Source organism: Littorina saxatilis, linkage group LG15 (assembly GCF_037325665.1).
Source record: "Littorina saxatilis isolate snail1 linkage group LG15, US_GU_Lsax_2.0, whole genome shotgun sequence".
NCBI classification, from domain to species: Eukaryota; Metazoa; Mollusca; class Gastropoda; order Littorinimorpha; family Littorinidae; genus Littorina; species Littorina saxatilis.
The window spans coordinates 39,945,223-39,967,983 of NC_090259.1; the positions used below are offsets into that span (position 1 = coordinate 39,945,223).

At 42.9% G+C, this 22,761-nt stretch overlaps 1 protein-coding gene across 1 annotated transcript in view; it reads right to left on the bottom strand.

Annotated features, from left to right (window-relative positions):
• Nucleotides 1-139, bottom strand: part of LOC138948024 (fucolectin-like) — an 8,647-nt gene extending 8,508 nt beyond the window's left edge. Inside the window, exon 1 of the mRNA XM_070319551.1 lies at nucleotides 61-139. Coding sequence (XP_070175652.1) covers nucleotides 61-139 — 79 coding nt within the window. The remainder of the gene's footprint in view (nucleotides 1-60) is intronic.
• Between the last annotated feature and the right edge of the window lie 22,622 nt (nucleotides 140-22,761).

The following is a 22,761-nucleotide window of genomic DNA, read 5'->3' on the forward strand; positions in this document are numbered from 1 at the left end:
TTCATTCATAAACCAACACAAATACTTAACACCGATGACCTTGACCTAGATGTGACTTACCACAGCAGTCTCCTCTGTTGGTAATTGTGACAGAAAAGACGCTGAAGGTCGCAGCAAGGTCAACCTGCCACCAGTGCATTGTTCCATTGGATTTAATGGTATGCGCGCAGGAGCCGTTCCGGTAGTCAGGGTTCAAATTCCCGTCGACCGCCAGGTGGGCAAAGCCATACTTCGCCTCGTACGTGTTGCTTTGTGTGGCTCTCTTGTGAACTGCTACGTTGCTCCGTGTACCTAGAGGTAAGACACGAAGAAAGGAGAAAGAACGAATTGAGTAAAGAAAGAAAGATGAAAGAAAAAAAGACGAACAAAAAGAGAATCAAGTCACGTGAAGTCAATCTGTCAAACACACAGAATAATACTGAACGCAGTGCATTTCACGAATAAAGAAGATATGCCGCGACCGAGACTGAAAGCGCTGGCAATCATTGTGTGTTTGTTCTTTCCTTCAGTACGAAGGAAACATGATTGTGTGTGTGTGTGTTTTTTATATTTAGTCAAGTTTTGACTAAATATTTTAACATCGAGGGGGAATCGAAACGAGGGTCGTGGTGTATGTGCGTGTGTGCGTGTGTGTGTGTGTCTGTGTGTGTGTGTGTGTAGAGCGATTCAGACTAAACTACTGGACCGATCTTTATGAAATTTGACATGAGAGTTCCTGGGTATGAAATCCCCGAACGTTTTTTTCGTTTTTTTGATAAATGTCTTTGATGACGTCATATCCGGCTTTTCGTGAAAGTTGAGGCGGCACTGTCACGCCCTCATTTTTCAACCAAATTGGTTGAAATTTTGGTCAAGTACTCTTCGACGAAGCCCGGGGTTCGGTATTGCATTTCAGCTTGGTGGCTTAAAAATTAATTAATGACTTTGGTCATTAAAAATCTGAAAATTGTAAAAAAAATTAAAAATTTATAAAACGATCCAAATTTACGTTTATCTTATTCTCCATCATTTGCTGATTCCAAAAACATATCAATATGTTATATTTGGATTAAAAACAAGCTCTGAAAATTAAATATATAAAAATTATTATCAAATTTTTTTTTTTCGAAATCAATTTAAAAACACTTTCATCGTATTCCTTGTCGGTTCCTGATTCCAAAAATATATAGATATGATATGTTTGGATTAAAAACACGCTCAGAAAGTTAAAACGAAGAGAGGTACAGAAAAGCGTGCTATCCTTCTTAGCGCAACGAATACCCCGCTCTTCTTGTCAATTCCACGGGCACTGCCTTTGCCACGGGCGGTGGAGTGACGATGCTACGAGTATACGGTCTTGCTGCGTTCAGTTTCATTCTGTGAGTTCGACAGCTACTTGACTAAATATTGTATTTTCGCCTTACGCGACTTGTTTTTTTTACCTTTATGTATCTTCCTGTACGTCCTCGCTCCCGTTACTGTTGTAGCATTTCCACTCTGTGACGTCAGTTCTGTAGAATATCCACGGCATGGTCTTTTGGGGACAACGTCCTCCTTTGTGACGTCATCAGTGACGTAAGTGAAAGTGACGCAGTATGAATGGCCACAACACAGCCTGGCACATTCCAACACAGATCGTACCTCTGTTTGGAATTCAGTATCATGCGCGTGGACCAAATCATCTAAAGTTACGATTCTTTGAAAGCTAGATATAAAATTTGCCGCTGTCGCAGCTTGAAACAAAATTAAAAAGTAGACAGAAAACGATGTAACCGCAACTTCCACTGCCCTCATTGTTGCAGTTTCAAGGCGTACCTACTGTAGCTGGCTCTTGCTGGTAACGAACAAGTCAGTGATATCAAATGTGTCACGTCGCATGGCTGACGCAACTGAATGACCCTGTACTCATATTTTCTAAAAACAAGGGCAATATTCTCTTACATTATTGACTGATTTAGTGCAAACAGTACTGTGGGCCGCCTCACAACCGTTTAATAAAAAATTTCAAAAAACCGAAAACCATCAATGCGACATACCTCCTAGTGTAAACACTTGTAAACCTAGTCTCTTGTGCTAAACACGTAGCATGGCCGCCGCAAACCAACGTTTACCCAATATTTACAGGAAAAAAACACCCGAAGAAAAAGAAGAAGAAAAGAAAAGAAAAACAACTAGGAAATGAGAAAGTACTGAGTGACTGATCCAGCGCAGAAAAAGTCCTCACTGTTAAATATTGAATAAATGTCCCGATGCTAAAATTGAATACAAGTTTTGTTTAATTAAACCAAGTCCTTTGGATCGCTTCACAACTGTTCGATAATGATCATCTGCCGGCTTCGGTCTCATCAATGCATCAAAGATATGAGCACCACATGATCTTACCCATGGACGCGGCTATCTTAAATGTTAGGCCTAAAAACAAAATAGGTGTGGTTACGGTAACCCGACCTACCCTATTTTTAGGGGCCGACCCTATAACTTTTTATTACATTTGTAAAAAAAATAAAAAATAAAAAATAAAAAAACCAACGAGTGCAGAAAACGCAATGAAAGCGAAAGCGCTCGAGTCGCACACTTATTTCCCTGTCAAGTAGGTTTAATTTGTGCACATTAGAAAAAAAGGTTTAAAAAAAAGTGATTGCCTACCTTCCTACCTTATTTTTTGTGGCTATGTTACCTTAACCACACCTTTTTTTTTTGTTGCCTTACAATAGGTCTGTCCAGGCAAGAAAAAATCGTTCACTTGCACACATTACAAAGCAAGCCCTCGTTTAAGACACTCCAATTTAAGACTTTCTCTCTTGTAATAAGACCTGGCGTTTTCAGATTTCCTGTTAACATATAACGTCTGTAAATTTACCTCGCTCCTGATTTGACTCCTGTTTAAGACCCGATTTTCGGAGATTTTTCAAGGTCTTAAAACGGGGGGTGACAATCTACATCCTAACTCCTTTCTGTGCAGAATCAGGGTTTTTGCTCCGTCGGATTACGATCGTGTTTGTTTGTTTCGTTCGTTGGCTGAAACTCCCACGGCTTTTACGTGTATGACCGTTTTTTACTCCGCCATTTTGGCAGCCACACGCCGATTTCGGGGGAAGCATGCTGGGTGTTTTCGTGTTTTTATAACCCACCGAACTGTGACATGGATTACAGGATCTTTTCCGTGCGCACTTTGTCTTGTGCTTGCGTGTACACACGAAGGGGGATAAGGCACTAGCAGGTCTGCACATTAATTGGCCTGGGAGATCGGAAACATTTCCATCTTTAACCCACCAGAGGGCCGCGGCCGGGATTTGAACTTACTACCTTCCGATTAGGAGGCCGATGTCTTATCCACAAGGTCACTGCGCCAGTCAATCAGTGTTTATGAACATAATCGTCTCCATATGTTGGCCGAAACCTCGCAGCGAGATAGCGCTGACACAAAAGCGCAATCAATCTCATTTGCATACAACGGATTTTCTTGCTACATTTTGGATTCAAGAGAAGATAAGAAACTCAATGGAATTTTTGAATCTGTTAACGAAAATTCGATTTATATCACCATTTTTTCTAATTGTTAAACTTCCAAGCTGAAATGCATTTCCACAGTCCGGACATAGTCAAATATTGCTTGACCCAAATTCAAATCAACTGATTTGATGAAAAGATGAGGACGTGACAGTGCCTCTTCAAATGTCACTTGTAATGGAGAAGACGTCACCAAAGACATAATTATATTGAAATAAGAAAAAAATGGTCTGTGGAGAATCATCTAGAAAAATGTGTATACATGTAATGTAAAGTTTCATTCAAGATCTGTCTAGTAGCTTTCTGGGAATCGCTCTACAAACACACAGACACACAGACACACAGTCACACAGACACAGTCACAAACACAAACAAAAACACACACCACCACCACCCTCGTCTCGATTCCTGGTGAAAAACAAAATATTTAGTCAAAAATTGACTAAATGTAAAAAAAGAGAACATTTAGATCATTGAACGTTACAGAAACGAAACATGTTCACGATCAAACGGTTTTTGCAGTGGACTGAGATACACATTATTATGAGACCAAAAATAAAAATAAGATTAGCTGATCATGATCTACAGATCAAGTTGGCGAGAGTCACGAAAGGAGTGCTTTCAACGCATACCCAACTAAGTTAATTTTTTACTCATAATTACTTGTACGCCCGTCCAATACAGAGACCGAAATTAGTTCGACTTGTGAATCAGTATATTGTTTTTCATTTAAATTGAGCGTTCCATAAATTCACCTTTCTTGGTGATCTGTCTTGGTTATTCCCCCCCCCCTCCCCCCCCCCTCTCCCCCCCCCCCCCCCCCCGAACCATATACCGGGCAGTTCGATTACCGAAGTGGTAAAGCTTTTACATTCAGTCATTATATACTCGCATTTTTCTTACTTTACTATCAAGTTCTTCCCAAACGCAAACACCGAAGGTAGCGGATAGAACAAGCACACAGACACATTAAATTATTCATCAATTAATAGCGATCGAAAATGGCAGTTTAAAAAAAAAGTATCTGTCTTTCAACTCCGCCGCGGATCGAGATATTTGTAATTAGGTGACTTTTCCACCACCTTATATTTCTGTGTATTTTTCCTTCTCCTTCGTGCACAAATAGTACATTCGTACATAGAGATAGACACAGCCATAGACGCATACAGGTAGAGAGAAAGAGAGAGAGAGACAGAGAGAGAGAGAGAGAGAGAGAGAGAGAGAGAGAGAGAGAGAGAGAGAGAGAGAGAGAGAGAGAGAGAGAGAGAGAGAGAGAGAGAGAGAGAGAGAGAGAGAGAGAGAGAGAGAAAGAGAGGGAGCGAGAGAGAGAGAATTGAATTGAACTTTATTTTCCGAGGGTAACAGAATAAACAATGTAAACATGCTTTTCAAGTTTGCATGATCCGGCCCTCGCTCATTGAGGGCAGAGAGAGAGAGAGAGAGAGAGAGAGAGAGAGAGAGAGAGAGAGAGAGAGAGAGAGAGAGAGAGAGAGAGAGAGAGACAGAGACAGAGAGAGAGACAGAGAGACAGAAAGAGAGAGAGAGAGAGACAGACGTAGAGAGAGAGAGACAGAGAGAGAAAGAAAGAGATAGAGAAAGAAAGAGAGAGAAAGACAGAGAGAGAAAGAGATGGATGGATGGATGGATGTTTATTGTACTAATCAATGAATTGATCCACACACACACACACATGCACGCGCGCGCGCAAATACCCACATGCACATTATGCACACAAATAATTATGTAAAGGTGTCCATCTGAAACAATCATCTAACACACACACACACACACACACCCTTACACACACCCTTACACACACCCTTACACACACACACACACACACACACACACACACACACACACACACACGCGCGCGAACGTGATAGGGAAATAAATAAACGAAAGTCGCGTGAAGCGATATTGCTACATCACGTGACAATTGACAGACAGATTTCTCTTGTTTACCCCGCCCCTTCCATCGTGCACCTGGGATTCTTGGTCTCCTGTGATCACGTGATTATGACGGTGGGCACTTTTGGTTGGTGGGCTGTGTGTGTATGTGTGTGCGCGCGCGCGCGCGCGCGTGTGTGTGTGTGTGTGTGTGTGTGTGTGTGTGTGTGTGTGTGTGTGTGTGTGTGTGTGTGTACAACCAAAACATCCGACGTATTAAGTTTGTTTATTCATTGTTAAACATTTGTTTGTCTCCAGAACGCAAACAGCATAGATTTGTTCTTGGCCGACTCTAAAGAAACTACATGTATATTTATATCCAATGAATAAAATAACAACAACAAATAATGAAACACGGACTATATAAACCAAGACGTCTGTCCTCACTTCGAAAGTGAAATCCCGGACGTCAAAGGCGAAACAAACTTCCAAAGAAGTCAAAGCTTAGCGCGAATAATGGCGTCATGTCTTCTGCACGAATCCCGATTTAACTGCAGTCACAATTGAATGAGAACTACAAGTTGATATCACTGTTCATTGGCTCTGTCGACGCCCGTTTCTAACCGCTTGCTTACCTTTATATTGTAAAGTCGAGCGGTCTTAGCTTCACATTAACTCTAACTATCTGTGTCTGTGTCTTAGATGTTATACGTGTTTGAAGGTCATTTGTCAGGATGGCAATCACACGTCAGAACAAACAGACACACAGAATATAAACTCAAGAAGAGGCAGGTGAAGTTCAAAATTGTATTGAATCAAAACAAATCATGAAAACAAGTCAATACAAGGCGTAGGTTCTTTTCAGAAAGTATATCTGTACATTGGTTCACTCTATTCCTGTAATTTTTCTACTACTCAAAAAATATTTTAAGTCCTAAAATGGCTGAAAATGTGGGCATGACCCGTTGGTACCCTTAGCAAAATACGCTACTGAAAAAAATATCCTATGTCCTAAAATGGCTGAAAATGTGGGCATGACCCGTTGGTACCCTTAGCAAAATACGCTACTGAAAAAAATATCCTATGTCCTAAAATGGCTGAAAATTTGGGCAGGGGTTCGGGGCCTGAGTAAAAATAAAGTAAAAGAGTAAAGCGACGCCACTTCATTACTCGCCATGTGGTAACCTGGGACTGCGGAACGTTTGTTTTTAACCCTGTTAGTTCAGTCCACAGGGCGGAGTCCGGTATACCATTTTGACACTTTAGCCAGGTGGTTGCTCAGACCCCGGAGGACAACTTAGAGATGACAACAAATACTTTGTACTAGGTTGGGACTCTCCCACAACCGTTCGGTACTAAGGTTGGGACCCTCCCACAACCTTTTCCACAGGCACAGAAGCAATGCTGTAACTCTAAGTGGGAAGTCCGGTATACCATTTAGACACTTAAGCCAGGTTGGTTGCCAAGACTCCCGCCGAACCTTTAAAATTAATATTAAAAGTCCTACGGTTTTGAGCCATTAAGGACTTGAGTGTTTGTCCGCTTTCAAAAAAAAAAATTAAAAAAATAAGGAGAGGAGGGCAGGGGGTGGGGTTGAGTTGATAATGCTCTGTGGAATTTGTTAAAATGAAAAGTGGTTAAGATGTTTCTTGGTAAGAATTATAAGTCTGTATTCTATATCTTGAATAACGGGTTTGTAAAATGATTTTTCTTTATTCAAAACGAGTTAAAAAGTGGAACCTTTCAGGATCACCAATAAAAGCAAATAGATGAGCAAGTAAGAGGAACACGAACAATAAATCTCAAAACTTTTTAAAAATAAAAGGATTAAGATGTAAGCCACGAAGGCCGTGGTAATAAAAAAATATGTACAGTTTGGCGACTAGTGAGCCTAGGGTGAGGATATGTTGTCTAGAGGGTAGTCGCTAGAATCAGGAGGGATGGCGGGAGCCACTCGACCTCAAACTGAAACACGCTGATGTGATAATCTGGGCTTAGAGTTATACCCACAGCCCCATGTCCGAGTCCCTGACCAGTCGGCACAGCAGCAAGCTGTGTGACCAGCCTAGAGAACTGCTACTGCGCAAATAATCCTGGGGACTCAGACCATGGAGCTGCATATGGTCATATAAGGTTTTAAAGGTAATTCTATTTGTAGCGCATGGAGCGAAAATGTGTTGGAATGAATAGGGTTCTCCACAATGGCAGGACTTGTTAAAGATATGGAAGCGGCAGCCGCCGGCACGGAGGCGTCTGAAGATAGTGAGGAGGTTTGTTGGGAGATCGGGGTGTAGATCGTTCATATCAATGGGTTGATAGGACAGAGATGTTACGTACTGACTTCGAATGAGTTTACGAATTTTACTGTAGAACTCGGTTACTGAGTAGCCGATGTTAGTGTTAGCTGGGCTAGATTCTGCCGCTTCTTTGGCAGCGACATCCGCCAGTTCATTTCCCCGGACCCCTACGTGAGAGGGGACCCAGAGAAATGATACGGATGTGCCGGATGCGATTAACTGGTGACATGTAAAGAGGATTTCTCTTTGTAGCTCTGCCCGATTTGATGTGTTTCGATGCAGAGCTTGTAGTGAAGAGCGCGAGTCAGAGCAGAAAACTACCGCACGCGGTGTGACTGGGAGGTCATTTATAAAAGTGCATGCCATGAGCAAGGCAAATAGCTCGGCTGAGAATATGGAGATGTCTTTATTAAGAGTATATTTCCTTGAGATTTTGAGATCTGGGATCACAAAGGCGCAGCCAACGCTGCCGTCTGCAAATTTGGATCCGTCAGTGAAGACTTTTAAATGCTCCGAGAATTTGTAGTTTAGGGTTTCTTTTGTAACAGTAGCTAGGTAGACGGGGTTATCTTTTTTGGTAGTATTATCTTCACTGTCATATATAATAGTAGGGGTTTCCTCAAGCCAGGGCGGGTAGGAGGGCGGGGGGACCCTGGCCAGCTCACTGACCTTCACCCCGCTATCGGCTAGAATGCGGTTTACTGTGTCGGATAAGGGTAGCGTTTTGGCCAAGAGTTGAGTGCTATGTTTGGTGTTGGCCTCATAAGTTTGGTGCTGAGGAAAAAAGTCAGTCAGGACCTCGCAGGCAGAGTTCTCTACCGCGTGGGCTCCGACAGCATACTGAGCTGAACGGAGTTTTATCTCATCTACAAGGGGCAGCCACCCACACTCGCTGTAGACTCGACTCTTACTCGCTTGTTGGGAGAGTCCCAGAGCTATCTTGAGCGCCCTGCACTGACTCTATAATAGCCAGTTTTTTCATGAGCGCCGGGCGCGTCGCGAAGTAAGCTTCGCACCCGTACAATGTTATGCCCGCACTACCTCTGTGACACACTTGCGTCCTCTGGCCCAGGATTGGGACGCCAGGTAGCGTATGATATATAGATCCTTATTGGCCTTATTGATCAGATGTTCGATATGACTGGTCCAGTTAAGTCGAGTATCAATGATAACGCCGAGGAACTTAGCTTCTGAGCTCGGTTTGATAATATCACAGCCTATCTTTATACTGCAGTTCCTGTACAGTTGTCTACGGGAGACAACAAGAAAGACTGTTTTATTTGAGGCTAGTTGGAAGCCGTTGGTGTACATATAATAGCGAGATTTAAGAAACAGCACGTTTCGTTTTGCAGCTCGTTTCGTTTGGTGAATGAGTCACCCCGCGAAACGGAACGTGTAACGAGACGGCATAGGCCGCAGACAAGATTTAGATGTATTCACGTTTCGTTTCGGAATGAAAGGCCGGGCATGGCAGGATATGATCCGCTGACTGGGCATGGCATAATTTCAACTCCACGAGTCAATAAAGGATTGACATACTCGCATTGCACGCACAAGAGCTTCACATTTTTCAATTCATGCACCTGATCACATACGAAGCCAGAATAAAAATTCGATGCGATGACCTACTTCTGCTTCGCCATTTGCTTTCTCACCATGAAGTTGGATAAATGTACCAGGATCAGCACCCTTCAAAATATTTCAGTTCACAACAGTTGTCTACCTCCAATGAACACATTCTCAGCGCTGAAAGACTGTGAAAGGGTTGATGAATCTAGCAATGCATAAAATGGCCAACAAATAAAACTGTTAGTGTGCAAAAATACTCACAAAAGTTGACGAAATATTGTTCGTTTTTTGGGGGTGGAAAACGTGACTGCGTTTTGACGTTCCACGTTCCGTTTCAGTTGACCTTCACCTTTCCAGCGAGAGACCCCCGAAATAATGACGTTTACCACAACTTCAAAACGAAACGTCCCAACGTTTCGTTTCTTAAATCTCCGTATTGACAGAGGTTGTCGATTTTAGTTTGGTAAGAAGATAAGTCAACAGTGTTGGTAACTCTGTTATGGCGTGGTCTATTAGTGTCTATTAAGGCGAGGTCGTCCGCATACAGAAGTACACTGGCACCGTCAACCTTAACAGAAGTAATGTCATAGAGCATGATGCTGAATAAGTTTGGCGCGATGATACTGCCCTGGGGAACACCCATGTCCAGCACATGGGTTTCGGACACCGAAGAGCCCACTCGGACAGACATCTTGCGATTACTGATGAAGTTTTTGATGAATTGGTACATGTGGCCAGAGACACCAATTCTGCCGAGTTTTAGGAGTAGACGAGCATGCCAGACGCTGTCGTACGCAGATTTAATATCAAAGAAGGTTCCAAGAAGAGAATTATTACTATGTGCCAAGGTCTTTTTGATTTTTTCAGTGACGTGCACAATGTGGTCCGCACACGAACGACCTTGCCTGAAACCTGCCTGGCATGTAGGGATGATATTATGTTTATTGAGGTGGAACTCCAGCCTCTGGTTCACCACGAGCTCAAAGATCTTGCTGAGGTTAGTGATATGGGGCGGTAACTGCCAGGTAGATTTCCCGGTTTTCCGCTCTTCAATACTGCTACTACTTGTGAGTCTGACCACGCTGCGGGGACATTATCCTTTAACCAGCATAGATTGAAAAACTGAGTGAGCAACTTAACAAAGTTAGGTGGTAAATGTTTTATCATGTGATATGATATGGGGTCTAAACCTGTGGATTTTTTTTGGTCTTTCACAGAAGAGATGGCGTTTTGGACTTCTTTTGCTTTAAAACATACAGTTTATAGGCAACTGGTTGTCATCTGGGGGGTATGTGAAACCCTGATATAACCTATAATTGAGTCGTTCAGTATCTAGGGATTTTGATTGACTATTTTTGGCAAAGGTATCTGCTAATATGTTTGCCTTTTCAGAGTCAGTTGTGGTCAATTTATCACCCGATAGTAGTGTCTTTTCTTTAGTTCTGTATCTACATTTAAATCTGCGGATTTTCTTCCAGATTTTGCCACAGTCTTTGTAATCTCTAGTTTCTTTGTGGACAAAGTTTTCCCAGTTTTGAAGTTTAGCCTTAGCGGTGATCTGGTTAAATTGTATTTCAGCTGACTTCATATTCGTGAAGTTTAGCGTCTAAACAGTGCCTGAGATATGTCCTAATGTGATATCGCTTGTTTGCCAAGGCTTCATCACAGTCTGCATTCCACCACTCATTCCTTTTGGCCTTACAGTTAGGATTTACTGATTTAAGCGGAATGTGATTATTGGCAGCAGTGAGTATACATTGACGTATGTTATTGTAAGAGGCTTCGATGTCGTCCGTAAGGAGAGTTTCCTCCCTGACACTCTCGAGCTCCGCACGGAAGCTGTCCCAATTTGCCTGTTTGTAATTGTACTTTTTTCTGGCCTCCGACGGAGTTAATTGCGATTAGGGGCGAAATGGTGGAAGGTAAGAACAATGGGTAAGTGATCGGAGCCGAGGGTGTCCGGGAGAACGTTCCAGTCGATGTCAGTGGCTTTGGAATTAGAGCAAAAGGAGAGATCGATTGCTGACGGGGAATGGTCAGCTCTGTCTGGAAGTCTGGTTGCCGAGTCATCATTTAGTATACAAAAGTCAGTTTCCAAAATGACGTCAGCAAGGTTGCTATTGGCATGTTTAGCAGAGTCCCACAGAGGGTGGTGATTATTGAAATCACCCAGCACGCACCAGTGTGCTCTGCTATGATCCAGGGATTTTAGCCAGTCGGTATAAGTTCCTTTTTTATTACACCCTTGGGGGTAATAGATGTTAACTATGTTGAGGTTTTTGGATCCTTTTATTTCGATTTCGACAGTACATGTACTGAGATTTTCTGAACTAGGGATGTGAGGTACAAAGGGTTTGTAATTTAAGGAAGACTTTAGATAAATAGCTGTTTGAATGAGTTGCCCTGAGCCCTTTTGCTCAGTACTATGGGAGGGAAGTCAAAACCATCTATAGAAGGCAGTAGGGAACGTTTTCTCTTGACTGACTGGATAACTAAGATGTCAGCAGAGTGATTTGATATATAATTATATAGCTGAGAGAAGTTAGAATTGATAGAGCGACAGTTCCACTGTAATATGATAAATCCGTGACTGCTTTCACTTTGTTCAGCCATTTTAACACGCACAAAGAAGGTAAGTTAAAGGGCAGATTTAAAATAGGTTAAAAAGTGGTTTTAACAGCTTTCATATCCGTCACGGACAACTGCTTGGCACCAGCAAGGGCGCCCAGCGCCAGAGTGGCGCTGCCCGGAATTAAGCGTTCAACCTTGGTGTTGGAGAGTTGTGTGTATGTAGCTGTGAAGGAGTCGATCAGGTCGAGAGGACTCTGCATGAAGCCGAGGCACCGCTCGATGAAACCTTGAAGGCCTCTTTGTTGTTCATTTAAATCTGCATATTGCTCTCCTGTTTTTAGCTTATCTAGTGCAGCGTCGGCGAGCTCATGCTCTGCCTTCTTCTGCTCCTCCCTCATCTGCTGCTTTATTTCCTGTTCAGTTTTAAGTTTGTATTCTCTGAATCTCTGGGCCAATCCCTTCTCCATTCTCCCCATCAACCTCTCGAAGAGCTGCTCTTCTTTCGAGTCCTCCTTCCTGTTCTGGGCTTTGCGTAGGAGGGAGGCCTTTAACCGGGGGTCCCATGAAGCGGCGCCTCTGCCCGAGCCGTCTGAGACTTACAGGGCGCCTGGGGGCCAGGATTTGGATTTTGCGAAGTTGTTTGGTGCTTCGCGGTTGCAGCAGAACTGTCCGCATGAACTGGAAGGAGTGTATTGTCATGTTCGGTCATTTTGTTTTTGATTTCTTGTATTTTATTTACTTGCCCACCCAGGGGGGGGTCTCTGGACAGCCAAAGAGTACCCGGACCGGGGGGTTGAGGTCCGCCGGATCGGTTGCGGAGGGGGACGCCAGAAGGAGTCCCTCATTTCTGCTGGGGCAGTCGCTGTTTTATTTGGTTGTTTGGCGAGCTCGCGCCGCGCCCGATCCAGGGCTTCAGAATATGGTATGTATGCTGCCGACCTGATCTTATTGGCCTGCAGCTATGACGGCTTACTAGCGCCAAAACTAAAAATTAGTAATTAACCCGTGAAAGTTACTAATTTTCACGAGAAAATTACAATTCTGACGGGAAAATTACTAATTTTCACGTGTTAATTACTAATTTTCTAGTGTTAATAACTAATTTTCAAGTGTTAATGTCTAATTTTTAGTTTTGGCTCACTTCCTGACGGATTGCTAGTGCCAAAACTAACAAGAAGGGCAAAGCCCATACGACTCACATGCTTGACCTTGACCTTTACATGACCTTGACCTTCAGGGTCAAGGCTGAAGGTCAAGGTCAAATAACTAAACCTAGCAATGACATCATACACTAAGAACTGCTTTACACATTTTTCCTACCAAAATACATGTGACCTTGACCCAAGGTCAAGGTCATCCAAGGTCATGCAACACAAAGCTGTTAATTCAAGACATAGGAAGTACAATGGTGCTTATTGGCTCTTTCTACCATGAGATATGGTCACTTTTAGTGGTTCACTACCTTATTTTGGTCACATTTCATAAGGGTCAAAGTGACCTTGACCTTGATCATATGTGACCAAATGTGTCTCATGATGAAAGCATAACATGTGCCCCACATAATTTTTAAGTTTGACACAGTTATCTTCCATAGTTCAGGGTCAAGGTCACTTCAAAATATGTATACAATACAACTTTGAAGAGCTCCTGTGACCTTGACCTTGAAGCAAGGTAAACCAAACTGGTATCAAAAGATGGGGCTTACTTTGCCCTATATATCATATATAGGTGAGGTATTGAATCTCAAAAACTTCAGAGAAAATGTGAAAAATGTGAAAAATAGCTGTTTTTTAGACAACATTTATGGCCCCTGCGACCTTGACCTTGAAGCAAGGTCAAGATGCTATGTATGTTTTTTGGGGCCTTGTCATCATACACCATCTTGCCAAATTTGGTACTGATAGACTGAATAGTGTCCAAGAAATATCCAACGTTAAAGTTTTCCGGACGTCCGGACGGACGACTCGGGTGAGTACATAGACTCACTTTTGCTTCGCATGTGAGTCAAAAATTAGTAATTTTCACGCGTTAATTACTAATTTTCTTGTACCTCGTGACTGTGGGGGCTCAATGCGCATGCGCGACTGTTTCACCTGCCAGAGCAAAACATCCTTCGATTCGAAACTTTTCTGGTCCATAGTTCTTTAATTAGATGTAAATTAACACTAAGAGCTGAGCGCATGTGTAGATAACCGTGACATACAACTGTCTGTCCGAAAACTTGTTGAATAACGAATTCTATCGAAAGATATTTGTGAAAGTGTGTGAGTCTCGATGAAGAGATCCGTCTGCTAGTCGTCGGACCTTTTGCACATGTCCGACCGGCCGCCATTTTTCCTCTCTTGGTTCGAACATTTTCGGATCAATTGTCCTTCCCTAATACACTTTTAAGCAAATGTATGAGTGTGGTAGTGGAAACAAATATGAAGTACAGCTGTCTGCCTGACAACTTGTCGAATAAGGAGTTATATTGAAAGATATCTGTGAAAGTGTGAGACCACAGCCGATCAAAAGTCCGTCTGCTACGAACAGCTTCGTTTCGAAAGTTTTCAGGGTCGATTATTCTTTTCTAAGATATCCAAAACAACGTTTAGGATAGCGCTATTGCAGAAAACAGTGACATGCATCTTCCCGTCGAATTACTTGCTCGATAAGGCCTTCTATTAAAAGATATTTTAGAAATAGTGTGAGAGTGATGTTTGCCGGGCGTTGAAGCCTCTCAGTGCGGACTCTTAAAATCCGACTACTGTGACCGAAAACGAGGCAAAAATGAAAATTAGTAATTAACACTGTTAATTACTAATTTTCACGTGAAAACGATAACCCTAGGTTTTGGCACAAGTAAGCCGTCATATGCAGCCTCAGTCTCATTTCCGGGCATCCAAGATAAGCGGCGGAATGCTCGCCCTTGCAGTTTACGCAATGTTTGGCCTTGGTGCACGTCGCTCCGTCGTGGCCCTTAGAGCCACATCTGGGACAGATCTGCACTTTTGATTTGCATTGTTGTTTTAGGTGCGATCGTCTCTGGCACTTCGTAAAGCGCCGCACTGGAGGAGTGTAGGGTTCGACGCCGTACACCTCACTCTCCAGAACGACGCTGTCTGGAAGAATTGCCGTTGTAAACGTGACACGGACCGCCTGAGACGGTTTCCCATCCCTAAGGAGTTACCGGCATGGTTGGCCTAGTGGTAAGGCGTCCGCCCCGTGATCGGGAGGTCGTGGGTTCGAACCCCGGCCGGGTCATATCTAAGACTTTAAAATTGGCAATCTAGCGGCTGCTCCGCCTAGCGTCTGGCAGTATGGGGTTAGTGCTAGGACTGGTTGGTCCGGTGTCAGAATAATGTGACTGGGTGAGACATGAAGCCTGTGCTGCGACTTCTGTCTTGTGTGTGGCGCACGTTATATGTCAAAGCAGCACCACCCTGATATGGCCCTTCGTGGTCGGCTGGGCGTTAAGCAAACAACAAACAAACAAAATCCCTAAGGAGAAGACGGCGAAAAGATCGAACCGAGGAGGGGCCCTTTTCTACAAGACTCCCATCCTCCATCCGGACGCGCACGCCCACTGCCATCTCAGACAGGTCTGTTCCTGAATGTATTGTGGGGATGCGTTTAATGACACCTTCGGTTGTTACCTCCGGACGGTGGCATTTCACTTTGATGCCGCCGATCGAGTCCAGCCTTAATAGCTTGTTTTGTTGTGATGCTGAGGAGCACCCTACCGGGACGCTCCCAGCTGCCAGCATGCGTATTTCTTTGACCTCGCCGATGGCAAGGTCAAAGGTTTTTTTCCTCCTAAGGTCGAGTCCCTGCAATGTTGCAGGGCCCTCCTTCAGGTCCTGCACCACCACGGGGAACTCTAAGAAGGAGGAAGGAGGTTGCTTGGGTTGGTGAAAAAGTTTTCTTCGGGGTCTTTGTTTTGTGTGTGTGTATGTATTGTCAGGTGGTAGTGGCTGTTGAGTTGTCTGGTTGTCTTGTGATTCAGTTAGGGGTTGGGAGGTGTCGACCCCCCGGGCAGATGTTGCATGGGAAATACCTGTGTTTCCCTGAAGAGGGGGACCCTCGCAGAGGACCTTTTGCTTCTTTGTCGTTTTGGGCTTCTTACGATTGACTTCGGTGAAGTCTTCCTCAAAATGATCAGGAATCTGAGAGCGTGGGGGGGCTATCCCGGAAGAGAAGAGATTCCGGAGAGCTTTCCCCCCCCCCCCCCCCCCCCCCTCAGGGTCGTCCTCCTGCAATCTCTTTCTCTTGAAAGGAGAAGATATGCTGGTTTTTTCATGGGTGATTGCTTTATTAAGCTGTTTGGATTTTGGGGACTGACCAGTCCGGCTGGTCCGGTCAGTCTCATTCAGTGATTCCTCCATGGGAATATTTGGGGCGCGGTCAGAACCGCTTTCTGTTTGGTCCATATTAAGAGACCAATCCTGCTCCCTCAGAGCAGTAGTATCTGTTGGAAGGTCGGCGACCAGACTGTAGTTATCTACCCAGATGAACGTGGGAGCGGCAGCACCCAGGCCATCATGCGTTTCACGTCTATCTGCAAAGGTGGTGTTTGGCAGGTGTTTATGTTTAGCAACAGGGCTAATTTGTTTGTTAGCAACTTGGCTATCTAGGTGGTGAAGCGAGCTCCTTTGCGCACTCATCACTTACAAAGCACGGTCACCAAAAAACAAGCCAAACAACTCAGGGTTAAAAAGGCAGGGTAAAAGCAGGATGACAAAAGCGTCCCTAGACAAAGAGTGAGCTGAAGCTCACCCCTCTAGCGACTTTCACTTCTCTCCCGAGAATCACGAGAATCACGAGGACTTTCTTTCTTTATTTGGTGTTTAACGTCGTTTTCAACCACGAAGGTTATATCGCGACGAGGGAAAGGGGGGAGATGGGATAGGGGAAAGGGGGGGGGGGAGATGGGATAGAGCCACTTGTTAAGTGTTTCTTGTTCACAAAAGCACTAATCAAAAAATTGCTCCAGGGGCTTGCAACGTAGTACAATATATGACCTTACTGGGAGAATGCAAGTTTCCAGTACAAAGGACTAAACATTTCTTACATACTGCTTGACTAAAATCTTTACAAACATTGACTATATTCTATACAAGAACCACTTAACAAGGGTAATAGGAGAAACAGAATCCGTTAGTCGCCTCATACGACATGCGGGGTGCAGAGAAATAAGGATTAGTCGCCTCCTACGACATGCGGGGTGCAGAGAAATAAGGATGTGGAAAAGAAGACTTTTAGTAAGTGAAATAAAGGTGATGGATCCAGTCAGGTAGAAATAAGACAACAAGAAAAGAATTGGAAAACTGCAGGGAATAGTAGGGAGAGTTTTCTTGGAAGGAAATATAGGTGAAAGGACTGGTAAGGCAGAAATAAGACAAACGAAGAGAAGAAACAGAACCGTTAGTCGCCTCTTACGACATGCTGGGTAGCATCGGGTAAATTCTTTCTAGTCCCAACCAATATGGGACTCCCCCTAACCCGCGGGGGGTATCACGAGGACTCCTGCAGGGCGAGTTGGAACGCCACCAAAGGCAGTTAGCCCCCTCTCTGGGCCCACGCCAAGGGCAGAAGGAGCTGTGTCGTGTGTTAAGACACAAAGAAATGTGATTGTCCCCCTTTACCCTCAGGAATTCGGGAGGAAATCGCTATTTGAGCACTGACTTGGCAATGTAAGCTCGAGGTGCGTTAAAGCAGTCACTATGTATGCAGCATGTCTGCTTGTGAAAGACGCACTCTACGGGCCAGCAACTGCAGTGAATTACTCGTGCTGAGTATATGACATGACATGACATGACATGACCAGCCGAACCTCGAAAACTAACAGCTTATATACCTTCCATGACTGTCCCTTATGTCACAGCTAAGGAACCAATGAAAACGTCGCTCTGGGACCACAGAACAAAATGGGGAGGGAGGGGGGAGAGTTTCGAGACTGCTGTCAGCCTCCATAGAAGCTACAGTTAAAATCCCTCACAAATACACAAAAACTCCTGCACAAAGAAAACTACATCAAAATCGCTATAAAGAAATACATCAATAAAATGGAAATTCTACGACGCATCATTTGATACCAAACACTCATTGGTTATCAACACTGTGAACAAAGTGCAAAACCTCTGACTATTACCTCGCAAAATAGTCATGTCACACCAAAAAACATATGCAGTTACAAGTTAACCACAATCAAACACAGTGTATATTCAACAGACTTCTCGTATGTAGATAATAAACATAAAATCTCCATTGTACTAAACAAATGAATACAGAATACATGTTTATATAAAATACATGGGTAAAACTAGAAAGATTAATAGAAAAGCTACAGAAAAGAGAGGGAGAGAGAATGTGTGTGTGTATGTGTATGTGTGTGTGTGTGTGTGTGTGTGTGTGTGTGTGTATGTGTGTGTGTGTTCGTCTGTGTGTAACAAGTATTATTAACAAAAGCACAGCATCATAGAAGTAAAGAATCAGGTCAAACAGGAAAGGGGGGGTTGGGGAGGAGGGAGGTGAATGTAGCAAAACAATGCCCTCGCCGTCTGCCCTCGGGCACAAACAAAGGCGTAGGGAGTTAGTGACAGGAGAAGTGACCTATGGTTCACATCCAGTCAGTTCAGTCGGCGCCATCGTGTCAAAGCCAATTAAATTCTACCGCAAGAGAACAATGGGAAAGGACTGTATCATACTTCCAAACTATTTACTAAGGTAAAGAACAAATATGATTTTAGAGTGTGAATCTTAATTCCACACAGTTTCAATACTAACTTAGATAATATATTCTGCTCTCTGCGCCTTCTCTTCTTCTTCACTCTATGAACTTTAAGAAAATTGCATATGGAGAAAAGACAACAAATATTCCCGTAGTCGCTTTTCTCCACAATATGATAAACCGTCCATAAATCGTCGTCGTCCCGAAAAATCCTATGGTAGTGGAGCACTTCTTGTTTGATCCACTTCTGCTGCAGTAGACAGTTACGAGTAAGGTCACCACCAGACTGTGCATATATCGGTATTGTATGTCGTAAAAGCGTATCAAAGGAAAAGGCAGAAGTTTTCTTCAAATCAGTACTTAATCTGTTTAGTAATCTTACTCTCTTTCAATGAGTTAAACGTCTTGTCAGAGTCAAAAAACAAGAAAGGTAGGTTGTTGGAACGTTTGTTAATGACAAAACAATACATTCACTTATTATTGTAAATGTATTAGTGAATGTATTGTTTTGTCAATAACAAACGTTCCAACAACCTACGTTTCTTGCTTTACGATTCTGAATTTTGGAACGTTGGCAGTCTCTTTGGTTTTGAATTTGCTCGTCTCGTCAGAGCCGGGGTACGTCCCGGATTAACGAAGAGTTAATTTTGGACCCTAGAATTGAATTCTTTGCCTATTTCCTAATGACACGTACGAATATCATTAAAGACTGGCAGAAAAAGCTTTCATCGGGTCTTTATTCGTTAAACGGGACCGCAATCACTTGAACTTCACACAATGCCAGACCGTTACCGTTCATTGAAACGCGCACAAATCGACCGCTGATTGGTGCATTATAACAAGGTAGGTCTTCTGTAACACCCGCTCCCATTGTGCCGTAGTGGTGGTGACAGAGAGTGTCCAAAACGATTGGATTGGTCAATGGGTCTTCGCTGTAAATGTTGATGTCAAAATCCCGGAATCTGTCGGCTGAAACATAGAAAATAAGGTGAATTACGAATTCAAAGTGAAAAAAAAGAGAAGTCCAGAGAATTACACACATATATGAAGTAATTCAACTGCAGTATTAAGCTAGAAGTGACTGGATTTGTCTTTATGTGAGTGTGTGGCCCCGCCGGATGTCAAAATCATGGAGTCTCATACACACTAAAGCACGAACGCACCTGAGCGTGTTTTTAATCCAAACATATCATAGGCTATCTATATGTTTTTGGAATCAGGAACCGACAAGGAATAAGATGAAATAGTTTTCAAAACGATTTCGGAAATTTAATTTTGATCATAATTTTTATATTTTTAATTTTCAGAGCTTGTTTGTAATTCAAATATAACATAATTATATGTTTTTGGAATCAGAAAATGATAAAGAATAAGTTAAACAAAATTTTTGATCATTTTATATAAAAAAAAGTAATTACAATTTTCAGATTTTTAATGACCAAATTCATCAATTAATTTGAAAGCCTATTCATCAATTAATTGAAATGCAATACCAAAGTCCGGCCTTTGTCGAATATTGCCTGGCCAACGTTTCAATCAATTTGATTGAAAAATGAGGGTGTGACAGTGCCGCCTCAACTTTTACAAAAAGCCGGATATGACGTCATCAAAGACATTTATGGAAAACATGAAAAAAACATCTGGGGATATCATACCCAGGAACTCTCATGTAAAATGTCATAAAGATCGGACCAGTAGTTTACTCTGAATCGCTCTACACACACACACACACACACACACACACACACACACACACACACACACACACACACACACACACAGACACACACACACAGACACCAAGACCCTCGTCTTGATTCCCCCTCCATGTTAAAACATTTAGTCAAAACTTGACTAAATGTAAAAAAGAAGAAGAAAAAAAGAAAGAAAGAAATGTGAAAATATAGAAAAATGATGGCTTAGATTGCACTAGATTGCTCCATTTTCCTTGTTTTTATTAACAATTTCTGGAACCCACTAGCAGCCGACCTTTGCCTTGTAAAGAACGGGTTTGGAAAGTAGTTGGGTGATTTGTTGGCACAGATGGATACATTTTCCTTGCCTTTTAATCCAACTCTGTCTTCTTAAATTAACTTTTTGGAAGGTGTATTAGGGGAAATTTTTTTGCTCAGATTGCATCAGATTCCTCTATGTTTCTTGTTTTTATCAAAATTTTCCGGCACCCCCCAGGAGATTCGGGCGCTTCGCACCCTAAACTAAACGGTTCGCGTCGTCGACCTGTCCCAAAAGGAAATATGGACCCCCCTCCCCCCCCCCCTTAAAAATGATGTGATCCACCCTGCACACAAATACACACACACGCACACACACTCACACACACACACACACACACACACACTGCACACACACACACACTGCACACACACACACACACACACACACATATATTCACACTCACATAAACTCTCACACACACACACACACACACCACCACCACCACCACCACCACCACCACAGACGTCTCGGCTACCTGCAGTCTATGTCAAAACATTTCATCGTTCATTCAGAAACCAACACAAATACTCAACACCGATCACCTTGACCTTAGATGTGACTTACCACAGCAGTCTCCTCTGTTGGTAATCGTGACAGAAAAGACGCTGAAGGTCGCAGCAAGGTCAACCTGCCACCAGTGGATTCCATTGGATTCAGTGGTAAGCGAGCAGGAGCCGTTAAAGTAGTCAGGGTTCAAATTCCCGTCGACCGCCAGGTGGGCAAAGCCATACGTCCCGAACTCATTGTACGTCCCATTGTACGTGGTGCTTTGTGTGGCTTTCTTGTGAACTGCCACGTTGCTCCGTGTACCTAGAGGTAAGACACGAAGAAAGGAGAAAGAACGAAATGAGTAAAGAATGAAAGATGACAGAAAAAAAGACTCCAACAAAAAGAGAATCAAGTCGCGTGAAGTGAAATTAATACAATAAGTCAATCTGTCAAACACACAGAATAATACTGAACGCAGTGCATTTCACGAATAAAGAAGATATGCCGCGACCGAGACTGAAAGAGCTGGCAATCATTGTTTGTTTGTTCTTTCCTTCAGAACGAGTGGAATATGATTGTGTTGTTCTTTACCTTGATGGATCTTCCTGAACGTCCTCGCTCCGGCTACTGATGACGCATTTCCACTCTGTGACGTCAGTTCTGTAGAATATCCTCGGCATGATCTTTTTGGGGGGACAACGTCCTCCCCTGTGACGTCATCAGTGACGTAAGTGAAAGTGACGCAGTATGAATGGCCACGACACAGCCTGGCACAGTCCAACACAGATCGTACCTCTGTTTGGAATTCAGTATCATGCGCGTGGACCAAATCATCTAAAGTTACGATTCTTTGAAAGCTAGATGTAAAATTTGCTGTCGCAGCTTGAAACCAAATTAAAAAGTAGACAGAAAACGATGTAACTGCAACTTCCACTGCCCTCATTGTTGCAGTTTCAAGGCGTACCTACTGTAGCTGGCTCTTGCTGGTAACGAACAAGTCTGATATCAAATGCGTCACGTCGCATGGCTGCCGCAACTGAATGACCCTGTATATACTCACATTTTCTAAAACAAGGGCAACATTATCTTACATTATTGACTGATTTAGTGCAAACAGTACTGTGGGCCGCCTCACAACCGTTTAATAAAAAATTAAACAAGTCGCGTAAGGCGAAATTACTACATTTGCATTTTTTCACAATAACCGTAGTCCGCCGCTCGTACAAAACGCAGTAAAACTGACGAGACTGTTTAGCGCGGTAGTGGTTTCGCTGTGCTGCATAGCACGCTTTTCTGTACCTCTCTTCGTTTGAACTTTCTGAGCGTGTTTTTAATCCAAAGATATCATATCTATATGTTTTTGGAATCAGGAACCGACAAGGAATAAAATGAAATTGTTTTCAAATCGATTTCGGAAATTTTATTTTGATCATAATTTTTATATTTTTAATTTTCAGAGCTTGTTTTTAATCCAAATATAACATATTTATATGGTTTTGGAATCAGGAAAAGATGAAAAATAAGATCAACGTAAATTTGGATCTTTTTTTATTTATTTATTTTTTTTTACAATTTTTAGATTTGTAATGACCAAAGTCATTAATTACTTTTTTAACCCACCAAGCTGAAATGCAATACCGACGTCCGGCCTTCGTCGAAGATTGCTTTGCCAAAATTTCAATCAATTTGATTGAAAAATAAGGGTGTGATAGTGCCGCCTCAACTTTTACA